This window comes from Arachis ipaensis, chromosome B10, assembly GCF_059453495.1.
Source record: "Arachis ipaensis isolate K30076 ecotype BB chromosome B10, ASM5945349v1, whole genome shotgun sequence".
NCBI lineage: Eukaryota > Viridiplantae > Streptophyta > Magnoliopsida > Fabales > Fabaceae > Arachis > Arachis ipaensis.
In genome coordinates, this window is record NC_142435.1 from 145,884,434 (window position 1) to 145,910,927 (window position 26,494).

At 32.4% G+C, this 26,494-nt stretch overlaps 3 protein-coding genes across 3 annotated transcripts; 2 read left to right on the forward strand and 1 right to left on the reverse strand.

Annotated features, from left to right (window-relative positions):
* The first annotated feature begins 8,326 nt into the window (after positions 1-8,326).
* Positions 8,327-13,465, forward strand: LOC107623794 (Rrp15p protein). Its single transcript, XM_016326168.3, has 9 exons — positions 8,327-8,538; positions 8,849-9,343; positions 9,433-9,534; positions 9,665-9,746; positions 9,868-9,887; positions 9,996-10,056; positions 11,035-11,114; positions 12,963-13,070; positions 13,151-13,465. The coding sequence occupies exons 2-9, from the start codon at positions 8,867-8,869 to the stop codon at positions 13,211-13,213; spliced, it is 993 nt and encodes a 330-aa protein (XP_016181654.1). The 5' UTR covers positions 8,327-8,538; positions 8,849-8,866; the 3' UTR covers positions 13,214-13,465.
* A 993-nt stretch (positions 13,466-14,458) lies between these two features.
* LOC107624221 (LOB domain-containing protein 40) lies at positions 14,459-15,963 on the reverse strand. The gene is made up of 2 exons (XM_016326702.3): positions 15,460-15,963; positions 14,459-15,377 (listed from the first exon to the last, which is right to left on the reverse strand). The coding sequence occupies exons 1-2, from the start codon at positions 15,647-15,649 to the stop codon at positions 14,692-14,694; spliced, it is 876 nt and encodes a 291-aa protein (XP_016182188.1). The 5' UTR covers positions 15,650-15,963; the 3' UTR covers positions 14,459-14,691.
* A 6,557-nt stretch (positions 15,964-22,520) lies between these two features.
* Positions 22,521-24,208, forward strand: LOC148582023 (uncharacterized). Its single transcript, XM_088501204.1, has 10 exons — positions 22,521-22,597; positions 22,685-22,750; positions 22,829-22,897; positions 22,973-23,047; positions 23,121-23,174; positions 23,407-23,493; positions 23,574-23,642; positions 23,723-23,812; positions 23,896-24,015; positions 24,139-24,208. The coding sequence occupies exons 1-10, from the start codon at positions 22,521-22,523 to the stop codon at positions 24,206-24,208; spliced, it is 777 nt and encodes a 258-aa protein (XP_088357330.1).
* Positions 24,209-26,494: the final 2,286 nt, after the last annotated feature.

Below are 26,494 nucleotides of genomic sequence, written 5' to 3' on the forward strand. Positions count from 1 at the left end.
AGAATTTAAATTTTAATATTTATTTAAGTAGATTAATAAGTTAATTATTAGACTTACTAACCAATCAGATTGGTTTTTTAAAACTCTAATTTTTTGGTGGTCAAAACCGTATCTTTTTTGGCGGAGGTCAAAATTTGTTATTTTGGATGTCTGATGACTGAAAAGAAAAAGATTGATGGGCCTAGCCCGGTTGCATTTATAAATAAAATTTACATTGGTGTAGTTTTTGTTAAGTAGAATTTTATTTTGTGAGGACAATAAAATTTGGGATTCTAATTATTGTGATAAGAAGCTGAGTTGATGCCTATTAATATATAGGTGGTTCAGTTTTTCATTGAAATTTTTTTTTGTTTTTTTAATAAATGAAGTGTGAAAGAACAAAGTTTTATACGTGTATAAATAGAGGTTTAAGCCTCTCAGACACACATCAATAATAATTGATAGTAATAAAAATATTTTTCATTTTCTCTCTTTTATACTATTCTCTCTTATATTCTTTATTACAATATTAGTAAATATATTAATTATATTGTGATAGTAATTGTAGTGAATATTAATACTAGAGTTTTCTATTTACACTTTCTTATTTTATAGTTATTATATCTTCCTTAATTATTTATTTTACAACACGTTATTAGCACGAGATTCTAATCAAATTTTTAGGAAGACTCAGGTAACAAATTTTTATTATGTCAAAACTCTCTCATCTTGAATTCAATGCTCTTGATATATCTGGAAACAATTGTTTATCATGGATATTAGATGCTAAAATCCATCTTGATTCAATAGATCTTGGAGATACCATTAAGGCTGAAAATAATGCATTCCAAAAGGACCTAGCCCGGTTGCATTTTGAAAATAATCAAATTTGTTATTTTGGATGTCTGATGACTGAAAAGAAAAAGATTGATGGGCCTAGCCCGGTTGCATTTATAAATAAAATTTACATTGGTGTAGTTTTTGTTAAGTAGAATTTTATTTTGTGAGAACAATAAAATTTGGGATTCTAATTATTGTGATAAGAAGCTGAGTTGATGCCTATTAATATATAGGTGGTTCAGTTTTTCATTGAAATTTTTTTTTGTTTTTTTAATAAATGAAGTGTGAAAAAACAAAGTTTTATACGTGTATAAATAGAGGTTTAAGCCTCTCTGACACACATCAATAATAATTGATAGTAATAAAAATATTTTTCATTTTTTCTCTTTTATACTATTTTCTCTTATATTCTTTATTACAATATTAGTAAATATATTAATTATATTGTGATAGTAATTGTAGTGAATATTAATACTAGAGTTTTCTATTTACACTTTCTTATTTTATAGTTATTATATCTTCCTTAATTATTTATTTTACAACACGTTATTAGCACGAGATTCTAATCAAATTTTTAGGAAGACTCAGGTAACAAATTTTTATTATGTCAAAACTCTCTCATCTTGAATTCAATGCTCTTGATATATCTGGAAACAATTGTTTATCATGGATATTAGATGCTGAAATCCATCTTGATTCAATAGATCTTGGAGATACCATTAAGGCTGAAAATAATGCATTCCAAAATGGCCTAGCCCGGTTGCATTTTGAAAATAATCAAATTTGTTATTTTGGATGTCTGATGACTGAAAAGAAAAAGATTGATGGGCCTAGCCCGGTTGCATTTATAAATAAAATTTACATTGGTGTAGTTTTTGTTAAGTAGAATTTTATTTTGTGAGGACAATAAAATTTGGGATTCTAATTATTGTGATAAGAAGCTGAGTTGATGCCTATTAATATATAGGTGGTTCAGTTTTTCATTGAAATTTTTTTTTGTTTTTTTAATAAATGAAGTGTGAAAAAACAAAGTTTTATACGTGTATAAATAGAGGTTTAAGCCTCTCAGACACACATCAATAATAATTGATAGTAATAAAAATATTTTTCATTTTCTCTCTTTTATACTATTCTCTCTTATATTCTTTATTACAATATTAGTAAATATATTAATTATATTATGATAGTAATTGTAGTGAATATTAATACTAGAGTTTTCTATTTACACTTTCTTATTTTATAGTTATTATATCTTCCTTAATTATTTATTTTACAACACGTTATTAGCACGAGATTCTAATCAAATTTTTAGGAAGACTCAGGTAACAAATTTTTATTATGTCAAAACTCTCTCATCTTGAATTCAATGCTCTTGATATATCTGGAAACAATTGTTTATCATGGATATTAGATGCTGAAATCCATCTTGATTCAATAGATCTTGGAGATACCATTAAGGCTGAAAATAATGCATTCCAAAATGGCCTAGCCCGGTTGCATTTTGAAAATAATCAAATTTGTTATTTTGGATGTCTGATGACTGAAAAGAAAAAGATTGATGGGCCTAGCCCGGTTGCATTTATAAATAAAATTTACATTGGTGTAGTTTTTGTTAAGTAGAATTTTATTTTGTGAGGACAATAAAATTTGGGATTCTAATTATTGTGATAAGAAGCTGAGTTGATGCCTATTAATATATAGGTGGTTCAGTTTTTCATTGAAATTTTTTTTTGTTTTTTTAATAAATGAAGTGTGAAAAAACAAAGTTTTATACGTGTATAAATAGAGGTTTAAGCCTCTCAGACACACATCAATAATAATTGATAGTAATAAAAATATTTTTCATTTTCTCTCTTTTATACTATTCTCTCTTATATTCTTTATTACAATATTAGTAAATATATTAATTATATTATGATAGTAATTGTAGTGAATATTAATACTAGAGTTTTCTATTTACACTTTCTTATTTTATAGTTATTATATCTTCCTTAATTATTTATTTTACAACACGTTATTAGCACGAGATTCTAATCAAATTTTTAGGAAGACTCAGGTAACAAATTTTTATTATGTCAAAACTCTCTCATCTTGAATTCAATGCTCTTGATATATCTGGAAACAATTGTTTATCATGGATATTAGATGCTGAAATCCATCTTGATTCAATAGATCTTGGAGATACCATTAAGGCTGAAAATAATGCATTCCAAAAGGATAAAGCCAAAGCCATGATTTTTCTTCGTCGTCATCTTGACGAAGGATTGAAAAATGAATATCTCACATTAAAAGATCATGCAGATCTTTGGAAAGACCTTGAAGAAAGGTATAATCATAAAAAAACGGTGATACTTTCTCAAGCCCGATATGAGTGGACACACTTGCGCTGCATGATTTTAAATCCATAAATGAATATAATTCTGCAATGTTTCGAATCACCTCACGAATGAAATTATGTGGGGAAAAGATAACTGATCATGATATGTTGGAGAAAACTTTCTCAACCTTCCATGCCTCAAATGTGCTCCTGCAGCAGCAGTATCGAGAAAAAGGATTTAAAAATATTCTGAGTTAATTTATTGCCTTCTTGTTGCTGAACGCAACAATGAGGTGCTCTTAAAGAATCACGAAGTGCACCCAGTTGGTGCCGCCCCATTTCCTAAAGTAAATGTGGCAAATCATTACCCCAGAAGAGGTAGATGGCAATGTTTTAGTAACAAGAAAAATTATGGAAGGAAAAGGAATAATATTCAAAAGAGAGGATCTCACCAGAAGTGGGATAAAGAAAGAAATATTGGGCAAAATAAATCAACAGAGGATAAGTGTTTCCGTTGTGGTGGAAAGGGCCATTGGTCGCGTACCTGTCGTACACTAAGGCACCTAGACCTAGTCGATATTTATCAAGTATCTTTGAAAAAAGACGACAAAGGAAAGGAGACGAAATTCGTTTCAAATGATGTTGCTGAAAATTCCACCACTCATTATGATGTATCTGATTTCTTTGAGGACCCTGAAGGAAATATTGGTCATTTGATCAATGATGGAATAGTTTAATATGTGAATTTGTTAAGTATCAATGTAAATAAATAATGTAAAGAACTTATTGTTAAGTTTTATTTTATATGTATTTAAGTTTTAAATATGATGTATATAAATAATGAAATATTAATGTCTAGGAATTTTGAAATCATTAAATGTGTCAAATTTTAAAATAAAATTTTAGTATATGACATTATTTTTATGTACAGTGTTTATTAGAAAAATAATTCCGATCAAGTATTCAATTTATCTGTGCATACTACTCATTGTATTATTATTATTTGTCATTGAAGAGAATGGCAAGGACTTATAGTGAAGATATTTGCCTTGCGGATAGTGCAAGTTCGCACACCCATTCTCAAAAGTGATATATATTTTACCCATCTTGTGCCAAAAGAAGAATATGTTAATACTATTATTGGCTCAAGCAATGTGATTGAAGGCTCCGGAAGAGCTATAATTTTGTTTCTCGGAAGAACAAAATTCATAATAAATAATGCACTATTGTCTACCAAGTCTCTAAGAAACTTGTTGAGCTTTAAAGATATTCGCTAAAATGGATATCATATTGAGACTATGAATGAGGGAAATCATGAGTACTTATGTATCACAACTCATGATTCAAATAAAAATGTTATATTAGAGAAATTGCTCTCACTTTCATCTGGGTTATATTATACCAAGATTAGTACAATTAAATCACATACCATTGTAAACCAGAAGTTTACTAGTCCAAATGAGTTCATAACTTGGCACGACCGATTGGGTCATCCGGGAACAACCATGATGCGAAAAATTATTGAAAATTCCCATGAACATTCACTAAAGAACCAGAAGATTCTTAAATCTAGTGAATTTTGTTGTGCTGCATGTTCTTAAGGAAAGTTAATTTTAAGGCCATCACCAGTAAAGATTGGATTTGAGTCCCCTGAATTCCTAAAAAGGATTCAAGGTATATATGTGGACCTATTCATCCACTGTGTGGATCTTTTAGATATTTTATGGTCCTAATAGACGCATCTTCAAGATAGTCACATGTGTGCTTATTATCTTCTCGCAACCTGGCGTTTGCGATATTACTAGCTCAAATTATTCGATTAAAAGCACAATTTCCAGAAAATCCAATCAAAGCAATTCGTCTTGATAATGTTGGTGAATTTACCTCCCAAGCTTTTGATGCTTATTATATGGCTAATGAAATAAGTGTTGAACATCCAGTAGCTTATGTTCACACACAAAATGGGTTAGCAGAATCACTCATTAAGCGCCTCCAATTAATTGCTAGACCTTTACTTATGAGAACAAATCTCCCAACTTCGGTTTGAGGGTATGCTATTTTACATGCCGCAGCACTTATTCGATTGAGGCCAACGAGTTACCATCATTTCTCTCCTATGCAATTAGCCTTTGGCCAGCAGCCAAATGTTTCCTATTTAAGAATATTTGAGTGTGCGATATATTCCCATTGCACCACCTAATCGCACCAAAATGGGACCCCAAAGAAAATTGGGGATATATGTTGGATATGATTCTCCCTCTATAGTGAGGTATCTTGAGATAATAACTGGAGATGTATTTAAAGTCCGGTTTGTGGATTGTCATTTTGATGAATCAAAATTTTCAACATTAGGGGGAGAGAATAAGCTTCCTAAAAAAGAACTTAATTAGAATACATCATCCTTGATGCATTTAGATTCTCGATCACGGCAATGTGAACTAGAAGTTCAAAAGATTATACATTTGCAAAGAATAGCAAATGAATTGCCTGATGCATTTTCCGATACAAAGAGGATAACCAAGTCGTATATACCAGCGAAAAATGCCCCAATTCGAATTGATGTCCCATTTGGACAAATTGCCACTGAAGCAAATTCACGCCAGAAGCGTGGCAGGCCTGTCGGTTCCAAAGACAAAAATTCTCGAAAAAGGAAAGAGGTCAATACGATTCATATTGAAAAAGACATAGTAGAGACACCTGCAGTTGTCCAAAATTCTGATATAGTTTTAACGCCAGAAGACGTTCAGGTACCTGAAAATTGTAAAAATGACGAGATCTCGATAAATTATGTCTTTTCAGGAGAGAAATGGGACTGAAATAAGACAATTGTCAATAAAATATTTGCATATAATGTGGCATTAAATATCATGCATGAAAGTAAGGATCTTGAGCCAAGATCAGTCGAAGAATGTCGATAAATAAATGATTGGCCAAAATGGGAAGAAGCCATGAAGGCTGAGTTAGGCTCACTTGCAAAACGTGAAGTCTTTGGACCTGTAGTCCATACACTAGAAGATGTAAAACTTGTTGGATATCGATGAGTATTTATGAGAAAACGAAATAAGAAAAATGAAATTGTGCGCTACAAAGCATATTTTCCCAAATTCTTCTTCGCTCATGATTTTCAAAATCAAGGGACAATTGATGTCCAACAGATCCGCTCAAGTGACAATCTGGCAGATTTATTCACAAAATCACTCCCAAAATCCTCATTTGAAAGATTGGTACATGAGATTGGGATGCGCCGATTTCGAGACATTAAATAATGTCGACAAGAGGGGGAGACTGTACTCTTTTTTCCTTGGTCAGGTTTTTTTTTCTCATTGGGTTTTTCTTGACAATGTTTTTAATGAGGCAGTCCCCATCACAAAGGATTTTGTACTCTTTTTCCTTCATTACAGTTTTTTTTTTCATTGGGTTTTTCTTTAGTAAGATTTTAACGAGGTATAATCCTAAATGGTCATTCAAAGGGGAGTATTGTGATAAGAAGCTGAGTTGGATGCCCATTAATATATGGACGGCTCAGTTTCTCAATGAAAGAAATTTTTGTTTTCAATAAATGAAGTGTGGAAAAACACAATTTCATACGTGTATAAATAGAGGCTTAGGCTTCTGATGACACACATCAATAACAACTGATAGTAATAAAAATATGTTTCATTCTCTCTCTTTTATACTATTATCTCTTATATTTTTTACTACAATATTAATAAATATATTAATTATATTGTGATAGTAATTATAGTGAATATTAATACTAGAATTTTCTATTTATACTTTTTTATTTTATAGTTATTATATCTTCTTTAATTATTTATTTTACAACGCCAATCAAATTATAGATACCCCAATCCTTATTTATGTTTAAACTTCGGCCTTAAACTTAATTAAAGCTTGTCGATTTTCAAGTACATTTGTTGTAACAAAGATTAACGAGCACAACGATAGGCTATTGGTTAGTAATTTGTATACTATTTGCAAACTAATAAAGAGGACAACAAGAATTTGAAATTAGTATAAAAAAATTATCTAAAAGTTATCCAACCTTTGACTGATATGGAGTTTAGATAAATAAATTGATATAACAAATATAATAGATAAGTTTATAGACATCTATAATGCATGAATACTCATACAAAATACAATAAGATAGACACATAATAAATACATTAATTTAAAATTTTTGCTATGCATAAAATTACAATATATATAACATAAACTATATTATAAATAAACTATAATAAATTTTTAATATTTTATCGATGTTAAAATATAAATTAAAATTTAAAGTACTTTAAAAATTTAAAGTATTGTCAGTGTATACCTGCATTCAATCACAAAAGGCATATTAGCGAAAAAAATTATTTTTTAAATTAGTCATAAAAAAATAGTTATAATTGCACAAAATTTCTATTAATAGTGGACAAAAGTTAAATTCATATTTTAATATATTTTAATTTATAAAATATTTTAGATAGCAAATAATGGTTTTAAAATTGTACTAAAGGTGTACATAGTTTGGTCCAGTTTAAAAATTTAATTCAAACTCAAATATTTTAGGAATTAATTTAGTGTGATTTTGCCAATGAGTAATAGCTCAAACGGCATAGTCTCCTCATACTCATCTAAGAGGTTGTGGGTTCGAGTCTCTTATCTTTGGTAAAAAAAAAAAAATTTAGTGTGATTTTATCGGGTTTAGAATCGGATAAGGATTTCTAAAAATATACTTAGATCATTATTTAAGGTGGAATGCAGGTCAAGTTGAGTACGATTTTACCTGACCTATGTGCACCTTAAAAAGACTAAAAAATGTATATATATTTTAAATTAATTTTAATATTATGTTATATTAATTATAAGCATATTATCTTATTTTTAATCACATTTGTTAAATTAAAAAATAAATAAAAAATCAAATTAAAATTTATGATTAAATTCAAATTTAAATATAAATATTAATTTTATTTTTTAATAACAAATTTATTCTTTGCCAATGAATTATAGGTCAAATGGCATAGTTTCTCCATACTCAATTAAGAGGTTGCGGGTTCGAGTCTCCTATATTTAGTAAAAAAAAAAAAACAAATTTATTCTTTATAAATAAATGCTTTTATAAATAATTTTTTTTTATAAATTATTGTTAAATTTTTAAAAATTCGAGTTTAACTCGCTTTAGACCCGATTTAGGTTGTACACCTCTAAATTATACAAATTAAAACCCTAAACCTCAACCCTCATCTCTCCTATAGTCCTATGTCTATCTTTACAGTTTCTCTGCACCGGAGACACTGCTGAGGCCACCGATCGTTGTGACTCTGTCGCCGTTCTTCGTACCTCCGTCGCCGAGGGTCGCCGCTCTTCTCTCTCGTCGGGCATTGCCTTTCCTAGCTACTCCGTCTCGTGTAGGTTTTCTTTTTTCTCTTCAACAGTAATTGTTTTTGTTTTAAAAATTTTCAATTGCTTGATATGCATAAGAATGAATGTGAAGCTACTTGTAGTTAGTGGTTCTGATTTTTCTTTAATGATTACTTTGAAAATTATTAAAATTAGTTCTGAATTGAGCTTTGGTGCTGTTGCTTGTTACCTGTTGCTATTGCTGATGCTGTTTGTTGCAGATTTTTTTTTTTCGTTTTTAATTTTCTCATGTTGATGCTGCTGCTGATTTTGCTCCAGTCTTCTTATATGATTGGCTAGTTTTTCTATATGATTTAGGTTGATTCATAAAAGAGAATGGCCGAAGTAATGCAATTGCGCGAGTCTGGAGGACTTTTAAGAAAGAGGAAGCTTGGTAAAAAGCAAGGACATAAGAAAAAGCCAAAGCTGATGCCACCGCCACATGGACAGAAGAAAGTTAAAGTAGACAAGAAAATGAAAAAACTCTTTCGCAAGCGTGCACGCGAGTATAATTCTGATGATGATGATGAAGATGAAGAAGAAAATGAGGCCAGTGTACCTACTACCACCAACAAACACAATGGGGACGAGATAGATAGTGAAGAGCCATCTGAAGACGAGGGCAAAACAGAAGGAGGACGAAAAGGGAGGAATAAGAATGCAACTGATGAGGATAATGAATTTTCTGAGGATGAGGGAGGAGAAGACGATGGTGTAGTTCAGCCAGGAATTATGAAATTCACCGAGGGGGTTAGGGCATTTAAGATGGCTTTCAGGAATATTATAAATAAGAGTGTTTCCGAGGACTTGTTGGTAAGTTAGAACCAAGGTGATCAAAGAACATGTTTATATTTACATAAACCATACAAATGTGGTTTTATAAGACCTTGATAACTCTGTAGGGTCCAATATTATCTGGGCACAAGAAGCTTATTGCCGACAAGCTTGCAGAGGAAGAAGCAGAGAGAGAGACCAAGGGGGAGGCAAAAAAGGAAAAGCAGAAGGTAATTTTAAAGTTCAAGTCGACCATGATCTTATTGTCATGTAACCTTGGTTTAAAATTTATATACATATTAAGTGTGTTGCTTCAAACTTTCCCTATTTGGCAATTAATATTCTTATTGCTGGTTACAGTTAGCAGAAAAGGGGCATGTCACACCTGCTAACTATTTGGTTCCACATGAAAAGTTTTTAATAAGTGTTGCTACCAAAGGAGGTAACCATATTGGTTGTTCTTTTAAATTCAGGGTTATGGCTTCTTTTTTATTTTGATGACTTTCATTTTCCTCATACTGATTCATAACTTTTGATAACGGATGACCTGGTGTTGCTTTCAGTGGTCAAGTTGTTCAATGCTGTAAGTTTTCACTTCACAAACTTTGGTTTTGTTTATTATGTTTCTATCTCTTTCATGCACTGTATCTTTATCATTATTTAACCAGAGATTTGATGCATGCCTGTTTAGGTCAACAAGGCACAGTCTGCTCAAAAAGGGTTAGACCCCTCAAGGACTAAGGATGCAAAAGGTAATCTTTTTATTGCCATAAGAGTACAAAGGAGACTTAAAAAATGAAAATTCATGTGTAGTTCTGATAATTGAATCATGGAAATAAATATTTTTTTTTTTTGGTTGGGGGCGGAGATAATTGTTTTATTTTTATATTATCTAGGGAAATTGTGACTCCCATCTTATTAACTCATTTGCAATTGTGTTTTCATTTTTTTTTAATTTTTAATAATTACAGTGTTTTGTTTTTATATATTTGTATCTGATTAGGTTATTCCAGTCTCGATCATGACTTCATGCTTTAACATGAGCATTTATCGCAAATTCTTACTCTGCTTGAGTATCATTATCGTAGGAGGAATAATTAAAACATTTGACAATCTTTCCCTGTTTTCTAATGATAAAATGTTTACAACCAATAAACTGTAAGCGTTAATTTGCAGAGTGGCAAAACTCACAGATGGGAGTCCATCTTTATGTGATTTCTTACTATAATAAGCAACCAGACATGTAGTTATGGTTAGAATTGAGCATAAAACTGAAAGAGAAAGCATAAAATCATAAAGCTTTGTAATTTTGTGATTCTCTTGTTATTAGTGACCACCTGGTATGCATCATTTTTCGATTCCAATTATACAAATATATTTCCAGCTATGTATGTTACAATGTTCATTAACAACTATTTTGCTTGATAGTAGTTTTTATGCTAACCGTTCATTTCTGGGACAGATTTACATAACTAATAGATGGTGGTTACTTCCATGAAGATGCCTTCATGGAAGTAGCCACCTTAATAGATATATACATTGGAGTGTTTGTACTGTCTTGAAACTGTCACTCTATTCCCAGTAAATTCCTCAGTTTTGAATCAGTCAAAATGTAAAGAAATATGATTAATCACATGCTTATTGTTTTCAGTGAATTTAGTCATCATGTAGGCAATGATTTTTTTTATGACATGTCCAATTATAACTATCTAATGTGTGTATGCTGCCAGAGATAAAAAAGCGGACCAAAGCAGCCTTCTTTTCAGAGCTAGGGAAGCCATCGTTTACAGCAACTGGCACCTCAGCAAAGGTGACACCTTATGCCCTTTTCTCCTTTAGGTTATACTTTCAATCGTAAGCTCATTTTTAGGATAAATAACTTCATGGTATTATTAAGCAGCCTATGTTCTATTTTTTTCCAGCCTTAATAACAAGGACAAACGGGTAATAACCATCAAAAACTGCATTTGGTGGATTAAACCATCAACTATGACAAACCGGAAAAAACAAGTTGTTATTATTATTATTATTATTATTATTATTATTATTATTATTATTATTATTGTTTGTCCTCTTTATGGGCTGTAATATAGTTCAATTTTGAAAAGGAAGGAAAACACATTCCTATGACTAGCAAATCGGGAAAGGGGATATGGTTCATTCAGCTTAATTAAATACTGAATTGGTAACAAATGAGTGGGAAGGAGAGAGATCTTGAAAGATCTGTAATGGGGAAAGGAAATGGAATATTAGGCAGAATATTGAATGAAGTTGGAAGATAGTTGCCTACTTGTATTCCTATTCTTCTTTTTCTTGTATACATAATGCTGAGCTGATTTACCACCTACTGGAATTTTGCATGGAACAATAATATGCATAGGAAATTCCATGTTTTCTTGTTCTTTGGTGCTAGTATCTAGGCTTTTGAAGTCCTGTCCCTATTGCTGCTCCTCCCAAAACCATGAAAGATAGTATTGTGAAGAGGACGAAGATAATGGAGAGGGGAGGACAATGGAATTTGGTTAAGTGACATGGTGTTCATGTGGTTTGCTACCATCATGATAAGTGAACTTTTATTATTGTATTTTGTTCTAGGTGTCGCTATTAAGGTTATGAAATACAATCAACGGGATGATGCCTTAAAGGATGAATTTGATTAAGTTGCAATCATGAAGCTGGGGCATCATAAAAATACTGTTTGTTTCATCAGTATATGTACAAAATATCTACATTTATGTACGGTAATTGGGCATATGCCTGGAGGAAGTCTCTGATTATTTGCACGATAGTCATAATATCTTTGGAGCGATATCTGTTGCTGAAGTTTGCAAGAGGCATGCGGTACTTGCCTAAAAACTGCATCATTCATGGGTTTCTGAAGATGACCGCTGTTAGATAGATACAATGGTGTGGAGCTAGGTGTTTTTTTAGTTACTTGAGGAGTAGAAAAATATTTAGAGGGCTAGAGGCTGAGGTTTCCTGTATGCCCAGAACACTTATCTTTTCTTCGTTGCCATTGGTATAAAATCTTTGTTTTCTGTTACGGAAATTAAAAAAAAAGGGAAGAAACGTAATAGATTCTACAGAGTTTCATACAGCTCAATGACAGCATTATTCATACATTAGCTCTTTTATATTCCCTCTTGATACTTGTTCCAACACTTAGCATAGCCTCCAATGAGAAGGGAAAACGTGAGCCTGTGATAGGAGTTGATAGGTTAACAGGTTGTGTCCCACTCTACATAACTAATTACTGGGTTGGCAGAGAATGGCTGTGTAAGACAGGAAAATCTTGGAAAATATGAATTTTGAGGGATATTTGTACTGGGAAAAGGCAGTGGAACGTTAAGCAGAATACTGAGTGGACACTGGAAGTAGAGGGCTCCTATAATTTCCTTGGTCTATCCTTTTCTTCCTTCTAGACATGCCTCAAACTTGATTAATATATAGATGAATTTCTATATTTTCTTCATTGATGGATGTATGCAAGATAAACCTTTGTATATATGCTATTAAATGCTTTCATGTTTTCTGAAGAGGAATGACAAAGGCTTGTTAGATCTATACAACCATATTTAGGGTTGTTAAACATGTTTGTACTAGGTGGCTTTCTTCCTTCTGTTGCTTATTATCGAACTTCCTGGTTCTTGTTATTCAGGCGAATGCACGTACAGGCAAGGTAGAAGATGAACAGCCTGCTTGGGCTCCGTTACAAGACAATTATATGCTCACAAGTTCAAAACTAAAGAATTGGGACAAAATGCCAGTAAGAATCTTTTGTAACTAAGTTAATTGTGTATTCTTTTGTTATGCATTTATGCACTCATTTTTGAACATTTCCTGCAGGATAAAAGTGTCTCAGATGAGGTTGAAAGGGCATCCGAAGATAGTAGCTCAGATGAAGATTAAGGTTGTAGAAGATGATAAAGGCCCTCATTACGATATATGTATCATTATGGGGACTACGGTTTTGAAATTTTAAAATTGGTATTGGCGGAGGAAGTTCTTATTTTGTTCATTATTATAGATCCATCTGCCTGTGTACTAATATTTTTGTTTTTATTATAATGTTATCATGATGTATTTTTTTGGATAATCAAGCATGATAATTGATAAGTTTTTGAGATAGTAATTTAATAGTTGCCTATTTATATTTGTAAAGGTCTATGGTGTGAATCCTGAAAAACATCCACAGGTGTATGAGTATGACCACTGGCTTCAAGCTGAAATGTTCAGACAGTAGATTGTTAGGTGTTGCTCATCTAAGTCATGTTTTTCTCTAACTATACCATAGATTTTTTCTTATGTTTTTAGTTTTTTAATAGATAATTTCTGGGCATTGGATTATCACAATTAATTAGAAAATAGCATTTCAGATATGGTAGTTGCAATCAAATTATATGAATATATAATCATTCAAAATCATTATTTTGTGTTCTAAAGCAACAAAAGCTATAATTACAACAAAAAATGATGACAAAATGCGCAATCTAAACTAGCTCCCTCGAGTTTGATATTTCAAGTTTTCAACCTCCTAGGACTCATCATTTCCTTTCTGAGAGCACAACTTGGTAAATCACTGGCCTAGCTACTGGTTTTTGGGAGGAGACAGGCGACTGTAGGGGTTGTACTGTTGTTGAGCAGTGGAAAGATAGATTGTAATTCATTTCCTAACAATTAAAAGTTAATTCTAATTAAATTAGAATTAGATTTTTAAAATTTCAAAATGTTATATTTTAATCCTTGCAAATAATTTTTGAATCTTTTTACCCTTATAATATCACAATTCACAACTACATGTTAAATCTAAGAGAATAGAAGACTAAAAACTTTGTAGTAAAAAATGAGAAACGAAAACCAAATAAAATTTCAAGAATCAAAATCAAAGTTATGCATATTTATGTGGAACTGCAACCTTCTGAGACCATTGTGAGCTAGTTGCCTGTCATTGTTCACAGAGAGTCGCTTTAAGGCTAGCTCACCCGTTTAACACGTCACGTCACGTCACCAGCTTACGTTGAAGTTCAACCACATCATGGAAGCGCTGTGTTTGTGTTGAACACCAAATCACCAAATATTTGAGTGATTCACCAAAACAGCAAAACTAAAACAATATATAAAAAAAACTCGGTCTGTCCTTTGAAACTTGGGCAATGGAAGAAACCGGTTGTTTTAGATAAGTAAATAACTCTTATAAAATTTAAAGATCAGCTTCCTTCTCTCTATACATTTCGACTACCTTTATACTGCATTTCATACACAAAAAACACTAACCCATATCCTTTAAAAGAACGAAGAAAAATTAAACCATAATAACAAGGGCTGTGAAAACGTTTTTTTCTTTTATCCCTAATTCTACAATTCACATTGGAACTGACGCTGATCAATCAAGTCAAAACTGAACCGTTGAAAGCCTGGAACTGAAGTCCCAACTCCATCTTGCACGAACCGTTATCACTACTTACCCCGCCACAAAAATCCTTCAAATCAATTCTCCTCTTCTTCATTGGCACCACAACGTCATGCTCACGTGACACCGTTTCAAACCCCAGCGTCAGCTCCAACCCAACCTCGTTCCCGCAGACTTCGGCCGAACCACCACTCCCCTTTGCATCAGAATCCGGTTCGTCATGGAACCGAACCGTAGTCGTAGTCGTCTCCACCGACACGTCACTTTCGATCTCCTTGCTCTCTCCTTCCGCCGCCGTAGCAACCGCCTCCACCCGTTCGTGGCTCAGCGATGACTCGTGACTCGACGCGCGCTTCGCAACCTCGGCCACCTTGGGCTTCTTGATTCGGGAGCGAGTCTTGACTCGCTTAGTTTCGTGAGACGCGGCGGTTACGGTGTTGTTATCAGGCTTGGACACGTGGCGTATGTCATGAGCCTTGAAAGGTGGACCACGGCCGCTCTCCGCCAGCTCCGAATTTATCGGCGTGATCGGCAGTCCCTTCAAAACCGCTTCGACGGCGGCTTGGCAGAGCTGCCAGCTCCCCGACCACAACAAACCCACCGATCCATATATCGGGTTCACTATTCTCCCGCATGCCTCGTATAATAACGAACGAAAAACCGCTGCAAAACCAACCCAAACAAGAATTGTTATAAAACTGAACATTCTATTCAAAAAACATGAAAGCAGTAGTGTGAAACTAACCAGGACGAAGGTGATTGGGGCCAGCGTTGATGAGGTTGATGAGACCAGCGCGGCCATAGAACTTAGCAAGGAAGAGAGTAGCATTGGCTTGAGACTCTGCGCTCTTGATCCACTCCAAACACGGTCTTATGCTACAATCCTCGCTGCACCCTTTCCTCAACACTCTGCATCCGTTACAACTCATCCTCATTTTTTATGTGAGAAAAGATTGATTGGAATTATTGGTCTGCGGGAGGAGGCTATATACATCAACCGCTGCTGGGTTTTACAGCTTTCTAGGGGGGACGCAGCTGTTTTTTAATATTTGTTTTTTAATGGATCCAATATCATTTTATTACTAATCAACATATTTTTATTTTGTAATTTTTTTTAAAAAGATATTCAACATGTTGGATTTGGAATCACTTTCTACTTTTCTAGTCCTAATAAGCGAAGCTTAACGACTTCGTTTTCTTCCATTTTTGTTGGGGGAACAAATCCCACTCTTCGTTATAGCGCGTCTCCACTCTCAAATTGTCTGAATTATGAGACATTATATCACTAAAAATTCACGTCTGAAGTTCAAATTTTAGATGATTTTATAAATTTGATTAAATTATTATTTAATATTTTTTATTATTAATTTTAAATAAAAATTTTGTATGTGAGTTCTTATCTTATATCACATTAATTAGGTCTTATGAGTCTAAATTACTTTCAATCTTTTTTATAAGTTAAGTTTATTTTTATATATATAATACAAATAATATTTCTATGAAAATTGTTGGAATAATTGAGTGATGCATGGCAAGCCAGGTAGAATTTCGGTGTCAGTAGGACATAAATTATGGAATATTTGCTCGTGAAAGAGAGGGTAAAAGTGTCAGTAAAAAATTATCGTGTCAGGTGCATGCAGATGAGAACAAAGGAGGCGCGTGGGAGCACGCAAAGATGTCAGGGGTGCGGTCGAATCGCCACATATCGTGGAGCAGAGGGTCCACGGGCACTGGTTTTTGAATGAAAAAAGAAATCAGAAAATGGAAACTCCTGGTTTTTGGGAGGGAAAGGCGGTTTCAGGAAAAAAAAAGATAAGAAAAAAAAAAAAAAAGAGAAAAAACAGAGACTGGTTTCTGGGTTTGGTGATGGGACTGTGGGCGCAGCTGAAGAAACTAGAAGGAGACAGACACACATGTAAGCCAATGGTTTTTGGATTTAGATTTGATTAATTAATTAATTAATTAATTAATTACTATTAATAAAGTGTAATAATATATTAAGAATATTAATCAAGACTTTTTTCAAAAGAAAATTGTATTGAAAAACTAAAAATGCTCGAAATGACTTCTTTCTAATTTTTAAAAATAAAATTAATAATTTTAAAAATTATTTTATTTTTAAGAATTAATTAGTATTTTTCTCTAAAATGGACAATAATTTATTGTAACGATTTATATAAAATAAATATAAATATATAATTAAAATGTAACCAATATCTAATTATTATATTTGAGTAATTTTAAAACTTATTTTATTTAATTATGTAATTTATTTTTAAGTTTATTATTTTTAATAGAATATTCTTATGACCAAAATAGAAATTATAGCAAAAAAATATAATTCTTTTTTATATCTTAAAAAATTAAATTTAGAATATTTATTTACAAGTTTTAATTATAAAATAAATCTATCCTATTAAATTTTTTATATATAATGTATCCATGTAAAATTAAAAACGACAAACAACTAGTGTATAAGACAAAATTCGAATTAAGACACATAGTGTTAATATTTTGGTTTTGGTCATTATAGTAGTGATTTTTTTTCTCTCACAATATTTTTTAATTCTGTCGTAAATTGGAGCTTCATTTAAAAATTTATTATTTAACCAATAAATTATTATATATATAAAATCAAATTTAAATTTTTAACAATTATTTAAATAAATTAGTAAATGAACTACTAAACTCACCTAAATCGATTAGTAGTGTTACTTTTAAATAGTCTTAATTTTAAAATATTTGGAAGGCTTTAGTGGCTAAGTTTCATTGAGTGCATTAAAATAGCAGCTACTGTTTTTGCACAAGTGTGATAGGACGATAAAGTGTGTGTTAATTTTGCTGGCGAATTAAAATTTATAATTAGATGGATATATATTGATGCTTTTTCCTCCATTCTCAGCGATAAAAGGACCAATTTTACAACGTTGATATATTATTTGAGTAGATTACAATGTTATAGTTATAAAACAACTAATATATCATGCAGATTGTTTGAAATTTGTAATTTGAGGAAGGAAATATGTTTGATTTAATTTTTCGTTAACACGAAGTTTCATTCTCCACACTTAATTAAATGCTTAATTAAACTTGTCATCTTTTATATAGATATATAAACTGCTTGACTTTTAAAAAGAGAAAAATATAAAGTCACACGATGTGTTTGAAAAGCTTTAAAATTTTTTTTTTAATTTTTGATTTATGAAAAATAGTAGCATTAATGTTTGATATAATTTTTAAAATTAAATTGTCGTTTTCTAAGAAATTATTTAAGTGTTTATAAAAAAGTTAAAAAAATTTCTCTTATAATAAAAAGCTTTTTATCACATTTTTTTTAAAATAGTATTTTTAAAACTAAAAAACCAAATACAAAATAACTTATTTATAAACTACTTTTAATATAAGTAGTTATTATTTAAGCTATTTTTTCAAAATAAACTTAATTAAACTGTTTATCCAAACTGGACCTAAATAAGAAAATACCCAAAATATATAATTACGACCAAAAAATCTCACCATAAATAAATTAATGTACATTTAAGACGGGAAGTGAGCCGAGTTGAGTTAGATCAAGTTCAAGCTCGTCTCACAAAAATTGCGCTTGACTCACGGCTCGACTCATTAACAATTGAGTCTATTTTTTAAACTCAAGCTCAGCTCACCAAAAATTCAAAACTGGTTCGAGCTTACGAGTTGGTTCAAATAACAGGAACATATCCTATAATTCTATATCAATAAATTATAATTTATATATATTAAAAAATATTAAAAAGATCAATTTTATAAATTAAAAACCTAAAATGAGTAAACAACATCAATTAATTATATTTTTTATTGACTAGAAAATAAGAATTAGGATTGAAATTTGATAAAGATTCACGTTGAAAATGCACCATTTTTGTTCTGTTGACTAATGTACAAATCAAAATATATATGTAAAATTATATATTATTATTTTATATGTGTATATATAATATTAAAAATATAAATTAAATATATATAAGATATATGTATATATAATTGAACTAGTTTACGAGTTAATAAATTGAATTTATCAAAGTTTAAATTCGACTCATTTAATTTATGAGATCAATTTTAAGCTTAAGCTCGACTCACAAACTCAGATTATCGAGTTATTAATAAGTCAAGCTTGAACTGGCTCGTAAATTGAACTTCTAGTTCTAAGGACAAATATCAACTCCCACGACCCATGTATTATTTTGTATATAATTTTTATATCTTTTATTTTTGTGTTAAAATTAATTAATAAAAATAAAAACATTATCTTTATATACCACAAAAATATTTAAAAAAAATGATATAAATAAAAAATAACACAAATATTATTTCTCGAATTAAATTCTATGGACGCCAAAACATATCAGCTCAAATAAAACGCAGATTTAAGTAACAAGACAATAAAATTGATCCATAACAACTTTAAAAAAAAAAAACATTTTTTTTTTCTTTTGAGAAAAATCCAAACCCCAATGTCATTTCTAATTTCTTAATCTTTGTCAGGTCTTAATAAGGTCCCATATAAAAATGATGTTCCGCATCGTGATGATAAAATTAAGATATTGATTAGTTGGTAATCACACATGTTAAGAGAATATACATTGCCATTTTAAATGTTTATACAGATATTTAAATGCTTAACAATACTAAATCAGTTTTAATTAATTGTAGAAATTCTCACATGATATAATGACGACCTAGCATAAATTCATAATTAAAAGTAAGTTGTTACAGGTTCATGAATCTATCTCACTTAGCAAAATTTCAACTCCTCCTACAGACACTGAATTTTAAATTACCACTTGTGATGGCCTAGCTAATTACATAAACAAATTCTTTGCATATGACTTGGTCCATATCTTCCACTTAAAGAGAAATATGTCATTATTAAAAATAAATTGTTCATATAAAATGTACTAAGTATTTGGAGGTCAAGTACTAGAATTGGAAGAAAAAACATCATTTGGGAGATTCTTATTTCTTTTATAATTGTGGGATTTTAATGGGGTCAAGTTAGGTTAATCAAATTTTATATTGTTAATAATTAAACTTGGACGCTGATCGCTGGATTATACATTGAAAGGAAAATAAAAAGGAATAATTAATTATAAGAAATTTAAAACTTTTGGTGTGATATAATTTATAAAACCATCTTTCTTAAATTTATTCTATATTATTGTGATGTAGTGATAACATATAGTAATACCTAGAACAAAAAGTATAGTTTTCTTCTCTATACAAAATAGGCTAGGTAATGAAAGAAACTGACTAGTATATATGGTTGTTATTGGTAACAAAATGGGTAATGGTAGGTAGAAAAAAAAAAGTCAGAATTTGTCTTATTTAGCATTAATTAATTATCGCAACAATTAATGAATACTAAATAAGACAAGTTATAGTTATTTTTTACTGATTTTCTTTGGTTACCAAATATTTTCGTAACAAAATATGCCAAAATGTGGCACAAAATAATATTTCATCCGTTATTTATTATATTGAGCCTGCTACACATACAAGCTTACAAGCTTACAAGTTGGCCCAGCCCAAATACAAGTCACGCGCATCAAGAGAGATTACATGGAGCGTCACCTTCACGCACTCAACACTCAAACGGTTACATATGGCAAACTCTTCCACTTCTTCCACTTCTTCCACTTCTCAAAGCGCTTCAAAAACAAGGAAACCCTTCCATTTTCGAGCGAAAATCAAAGTTCAAAATATACAAGTCATTGTTCGAAACCTCCGTCAAAACACCATCAAACTCTCCATCAAGAATCTGAAGAGAAAACAAAGCAACAATACTCAACGTAAGTTCATTAAGATTCCTGTATATTTTCCATATTACAAACTAGTTTTACTTTCCTTCTACGTCGTTGTTCTAGGGTTTACTGTTATTCTTGCTTCTTTGTTACACTGTTCTTCTACGTTGTTGTTCTAAGTTATCCTGTTATTCTTGTTGTTCTAGATCTTCTGGTAACTGATGTTTGGGGTTTATTCCGTAGATTGGGGGGTGTATACTGCTTGACCTTGTAATGTGGCTTGATATTGAAGCATGTTTGAGTGATATCTGACTGATATATATGGATACTATATCTGAATCATATCTATGGGAGTATCTCACTGTTATCAATGGGTGTATCTGATTCTTACATATGGGTGTATCTTACTGTTATTAATGGGTGTATCTGACTCATATATGCGTGTATCTTACTGATATCTCAATTAATTTGATATTGAAGCATGTTTGAGTGATACCTGACTGATATATATGGATTTATCTGAATCATATCTATGGGTGTATCTCACTGTTATCAATGAGTGTATCTGAATCATATCTATGGGTGTATCTTACTGTTATCAATGGGTGTATCTGACTCATATATATAGGTGTATCGTACTGATGTCTTTGGGTGTATTTTTTATTTCAAAGAAAATGGTAGCAAGAAACCAAACAAAAGACCTTAAGTGTGCCACACATCTCCTAAGTGATAAATTCAGAAACATGACTGAGGAGAAGAAGGTGATTGTGAGGGATCTAGGATTCGGTGGGTTGATGCACATCCCACCACTAAGGGTGCATCACCAACTGTTAAGGGAGCTGGCAAACAACTTCAAACTTGGGGAGAACAAACTGGAAACAGGATATGGTTCTTTCAAAATAACCCCAAAAAAAATAGGTCATGCGCTTAGCATCAATGCAACAGGTAACTAGCTCAAAATTATAGGTGTATATTAAGTTGATGCTTGGGTGTATTTAACGTTGATGCTTGGGTTTATTTGAACCGACTTTGATACTTTGTTGTTTTCCTTTTTGTAGGAAATCTGTTTCCTCAGAAAGTCGAGTATAAGAAACTTTCTGAGGATGACAAAATAATTTTTAGAAGATTCCAGGGTAAGACCCTCAAAAGTCTTACCGATGAGATGATGGATATCGGCGTTGGTAACGAAGAGGAACGCCTCATGTTCAAGAGGATTTTCATCCTCTATATACAGATGGCGTTCCTTTTGCCAACAACGATAAACAAAATCTCGCCTGTGCACCTGGCCCCAATTTTTCATATGGACGGCATCTCGGAGCGAAACTGGGGGGCCATGTTTTGACCTTCATCGTCAAGGGCATCACAGACTACAAGGAGAAAAAGAAGAAGGCAATTGATGGCTGCCTCTTTGCCCTGATGATAATATACTTTCATCTTTCAGAAAACAAAGGCAAGAAGAGGGCTGAAAGACCACCAAAACCATGGATTGCCAACTGGAGTAAGGAGCAGTTGGTCGAAAGAATGAATGCAGAAACAGAGGAAATTTTGGTAAGTTGAACATAATATGTTGGGTGTATATTTATTTATCTGAATGCTGCTAAATAAATTATCTGATGTTTCAGGGGATTGTAAACATGGCGTAAACAAGAGAGAAAATAAAAAAATAAAGAAAACAGAAAAAAAAACAAGAAATCAAGAAAACAAAAAAAAAGGAAGGCAAGTTCAACATTGTCTTCGGAGGAAGAAACAACTACTGACAGTGACAGTTCTACCTCTGAGTCTGAGACTCAAGAAGACTCAGAGGATTCAACAAGAAAATACCCCAGCAAAAAGGGGAAAAAGTAAGTACCATACTTGGGTGTAATTTCTTTTTCGAGTTGAGTGTATTTTGTGGAACCATTTGGGTGTATTTTGTTGATCAAGTTGGGTGTATGTAGTTTATTAAGTTGGGTGTATTTCGTTTGCTGCGTTGGGTGTATATTGTCCATTCAGTTGGGATGTTCTAAATAATGATTGTTTGCCTTCCAGAATGGACTCCAGAAAAAGAAAGAAGAGTCAAGAGAGGTCCGATTCTGATTTAGAATCTAAATCTGAATCAAGTGATGAGTAATGTCCTGAAATTATTACTCCTTTCTTTTTGCTTCATTATAACAATTTCGTGTATTAACTGAAGTGTCTATTATTAACTTATAGGAGCAAAGAATCATCACCGGTGGAGAAGAAAAAGAAAAAGAAAAAGACAAAAACATCACCAAAAAAGTAAGCACTTCTTTGGATAATATTCTGTGATAAAATTAATTTTTTATTTCTGATTGGTACTCTCTTTTTTCCACCCAGAACACAACCCAAAAAGAAAGAAGTTGTTGTTGAGCATTCATCTCCTGAAAAAGATCAATACTTTGATGGGTACAGTACCTCGTAAGCTATATTACCCTCTATCATCGTAATTATTTTTGTTAACATCTTCTTTTATGAATGTAGTGAGACATATGAAATATCAAGTGATGATCTAGAAGAATGGCTAAGGGGAAACGTTGAAAAAACTGCTGCAGAGGGGTATGTCTTGCTGGGGTGTCTATTTCAGATTTTGGTGTGTTTTGTTTGCTAATAATTGTTTCTTGTTTCGCAGGGAGAACCAAGCAGACATGCGATCGACAGAAGGTCGCTATGTCTCCTCTGAAACGTAAGAAGCTTTATTTAATAAAATCTTGTTATCATGATTGGGGTGTATTTTGTGGAACCATTTGGGTGTATTGTGTGGATCAAGTTGGGTGTATGTTGTTTATTAAGTTGGGATATTTCGTTTGTTGTGTTGCGTGTATATTGTCCATTCGGTTGGTTGTATCTTGTGCATTCATTTGGGTCTATTTTATACCTGTATTATATTTTGTGTGAATAACATGAAATCTGTTTAGAATACCGGCTGTGAACTTGGGAAGTGATGATCCTTCCTCTCAAGGACGCACAGAACAGAGTAGTGTAAACCAGCCGTCACAGAGCATGTAATTTCTCTTTCAAATAACCGTTACTTTTGTTCTTCTATTACCTTCTACTTCTAATTCTGTATATATATTTTTTTTAGAAAAAAAAGCCCTTTATTATTTTATTCAAGAAAAAAAAGGCAGGAAAAAAAAGCAAAAACTGCAAGTATGTAAGTTCTCAAAAAACAAAGCCTGTCTTCTTTTTGAATTGATCGGGTGTATTTTTTTACTTTCTTTGGGTGTATTTTAGGTTGAGTCCGATTCAACAGTCAGCCAGTGAGCCGGCTGATTCGAATATGATGGTTGTGAGGGAACAGACACCGTCGGATGCGCTTGCAATGTGAGTTTTTCAAGAATATTTCAACCTTATAACCTTATTATTTTCAAAGGCGTTGTTAACCTTTCATTTTTCTTCTTGTTTAGAGTCCCGATTCAAGTTTTTGTGCCGGCGTCCCAAACATCCACTGTGCCGGAACTTCAAGAAACACCTAAGACAGACTTTGAACCAACCCCTATGCTACAGATTGAAGGGACTAAAGAAACGTAAGAAATAGTTTTGGGTGTATATTTGTTTAGCGTTTGGGTGTATATTTGCAACAGTTTGGGTGTATATTGTTCCTGAATAGTTTTTTTTTACGCCATGATTAATTTTGTGTAACTGTGCAGCACTCCTGAAACCCCCAAACAACTTCAAGAGACCACACCCACAATTCCCCCAGCTCCAACTAAAATGTAAGTTCATCAGACTAAAATCAATCTTTGCTTATCATCCGTATATTCTTATTCTTATTCTTATTCTTATACATGATGATGCAGTCATCCAGCCGCAGAAGACGCTGCTGCCCTGTTGATGATGGCACGGACAGCAACCTATGTTCCTAAAACAGATCCAGGGGTGCCATCATTCAGCCTTGGATTGACTGATTCAAGCCAGGAGGGGGCATCAACGCAGGAGACAGAAAGGGCAAAATCTCCTGAAGCTGCAAATTTGCTAGAACAATTGGACGATTTGGTTCAAAAAATAGCAAGCAGTGCGGCGAAGGGAAAAAACAAAAGTCCACAAATTCAGAGGGGGACTGGGGGAGAAAGTTCTGCGAAGTTTGAAACTCCTGGGGCAATAAATCAGATTACGGATGATATGAAACAAAAGTGCTACATCTGGGGGACGAGACTGAAGGAAGACGCAGATGGCAATACTAACGAGTATGAGGAGATGTGCACTCTCGTTGCCCAACATGAATACATTCTGATGAGAATGCACCTTGCATCCCTCCAGGCAAAAAGTGATATAGAATCTCAGGTAATATTAGAATAACATTAATGTTTTTACACCAAAGTCAACTGCAATGTTTATTAATGTAAAATTGATTTCGGCATATATTTCTAGATTGTATCTGCCATCTGCCTCATCCTCAACCAGAAAAATGAAAAGAGGTTTCAAGAACAAATATACTGTCTCCCCTCCCGATATTGTGGTAAGTGTTACTTCTACGAACTTTGGGTGTATTTTCTGTATTGAATTCGGTGTATTTCTTACGTTCGATTGGGTGTAAGTTGTGTATTTTCAGTATCTCATTTCTTGTTTCGCAATTCTTGCAGAGCATGGCACTTTCGGATCACCCAAACGGGGAATTCATATCACCGAAAACGAATAAGGAATTCAGGGTGGAAGACTACCCGAGTTTTATTCCCTTCATAGATAGAAAAAAATTAACTTCGCATCCTTATGTAAGTTTTCGTTTGCTAAATTTGTTAGTACGCTTATTTACTTATATGCCAAATAAAATAACGCACTGTTGAAATGTGGCAATCCTTCAGATTTTTGCACCTGTTTGCCACTCGGGACATTGGTGGTTATGGATGATAAATACAACGAAGTGGAAATGTCATATACTTGACCCGCTACACAAAAAAGCTCCAAGCGAAGAGAGAAAGCAGATTAATAAATTCACTGTAAGTTGTCTCTGTCTTCTTTACTTTAATAGATAAGTCTATTTCGTTAGTTGTGTTGGGTGTATGTTGTCCATTCAGTTGGGTGTATCTTGTGCATTCATTCGGGTGTATTAATGATTTGTTTTGGTATTTAAGGGATATGTATTTTCAAGATTGAGAGCATATGCCGGCGGGGAACCTCTGCAGAAAGATGAGAAGGAGAAGGAAATTAAAGCATCATATGTTAAAATATCAGGCCAAAAAACAAGGTATAAATTTGTGACTCTGAACATTAAACTTTCCTAAATGAGATTTGTAATCTATTTTCTTCGTTTTTAGCTATGACTGCGCTATCTACGTTATGAAGTGGCTTGAGTTAATTGAGCCGGAAAACATTAAAAAGGGGAAGTATAAATGGGATAATTGGAAATAGGTAACTGTCTTTAGAACTATATAACTCTGTATTACTTTACTGAATTAATATTGCTGTTTAAACATAATATACTTTTTAATTGTAGGAGGAGGTGGACCACTATAGAGTGGAGTATGCTTTCCGGATACTATTCAGTGAGATGAATAAACAGAGAGATCGGGCAATTAGAGAGAGTAGTGCTATAAGGCTGTCGAAGCCATCCTCTGTATTATTGAGTCCGTTTTGTCAGATAAATTCTGCTGATATAGAAACTGCGTAATCCAACTGTTGGGTAGTTTGTAAATTGAACAAATGATGTAAATATTTGCCATTTATCAACAACTTCTATTCCATGTATATTTTTTTCCATAGTTAAACTATCTGTGCTGTTAAACTGTCTGTGCTGTATTCAAAAGCTGTATTACAGGTGATAAAATATGAAGAAAAAAATCAAGGCATATATAAACGCAAATTATAAACTGTTACACCCAACGCAAGTCTAATAATACACCCAAGATTACATAAAATATACACCCAAACTGTATGTGCTGTATTCAAAATGTATGAATTACATGTACTAAAATATGAAGAAAAACATCAAATCAAATATACACCCATAACCTGCGAATTTTTACAGCTTTTGTTCTATATGTATCTATATATGTGTCTATATCTAAA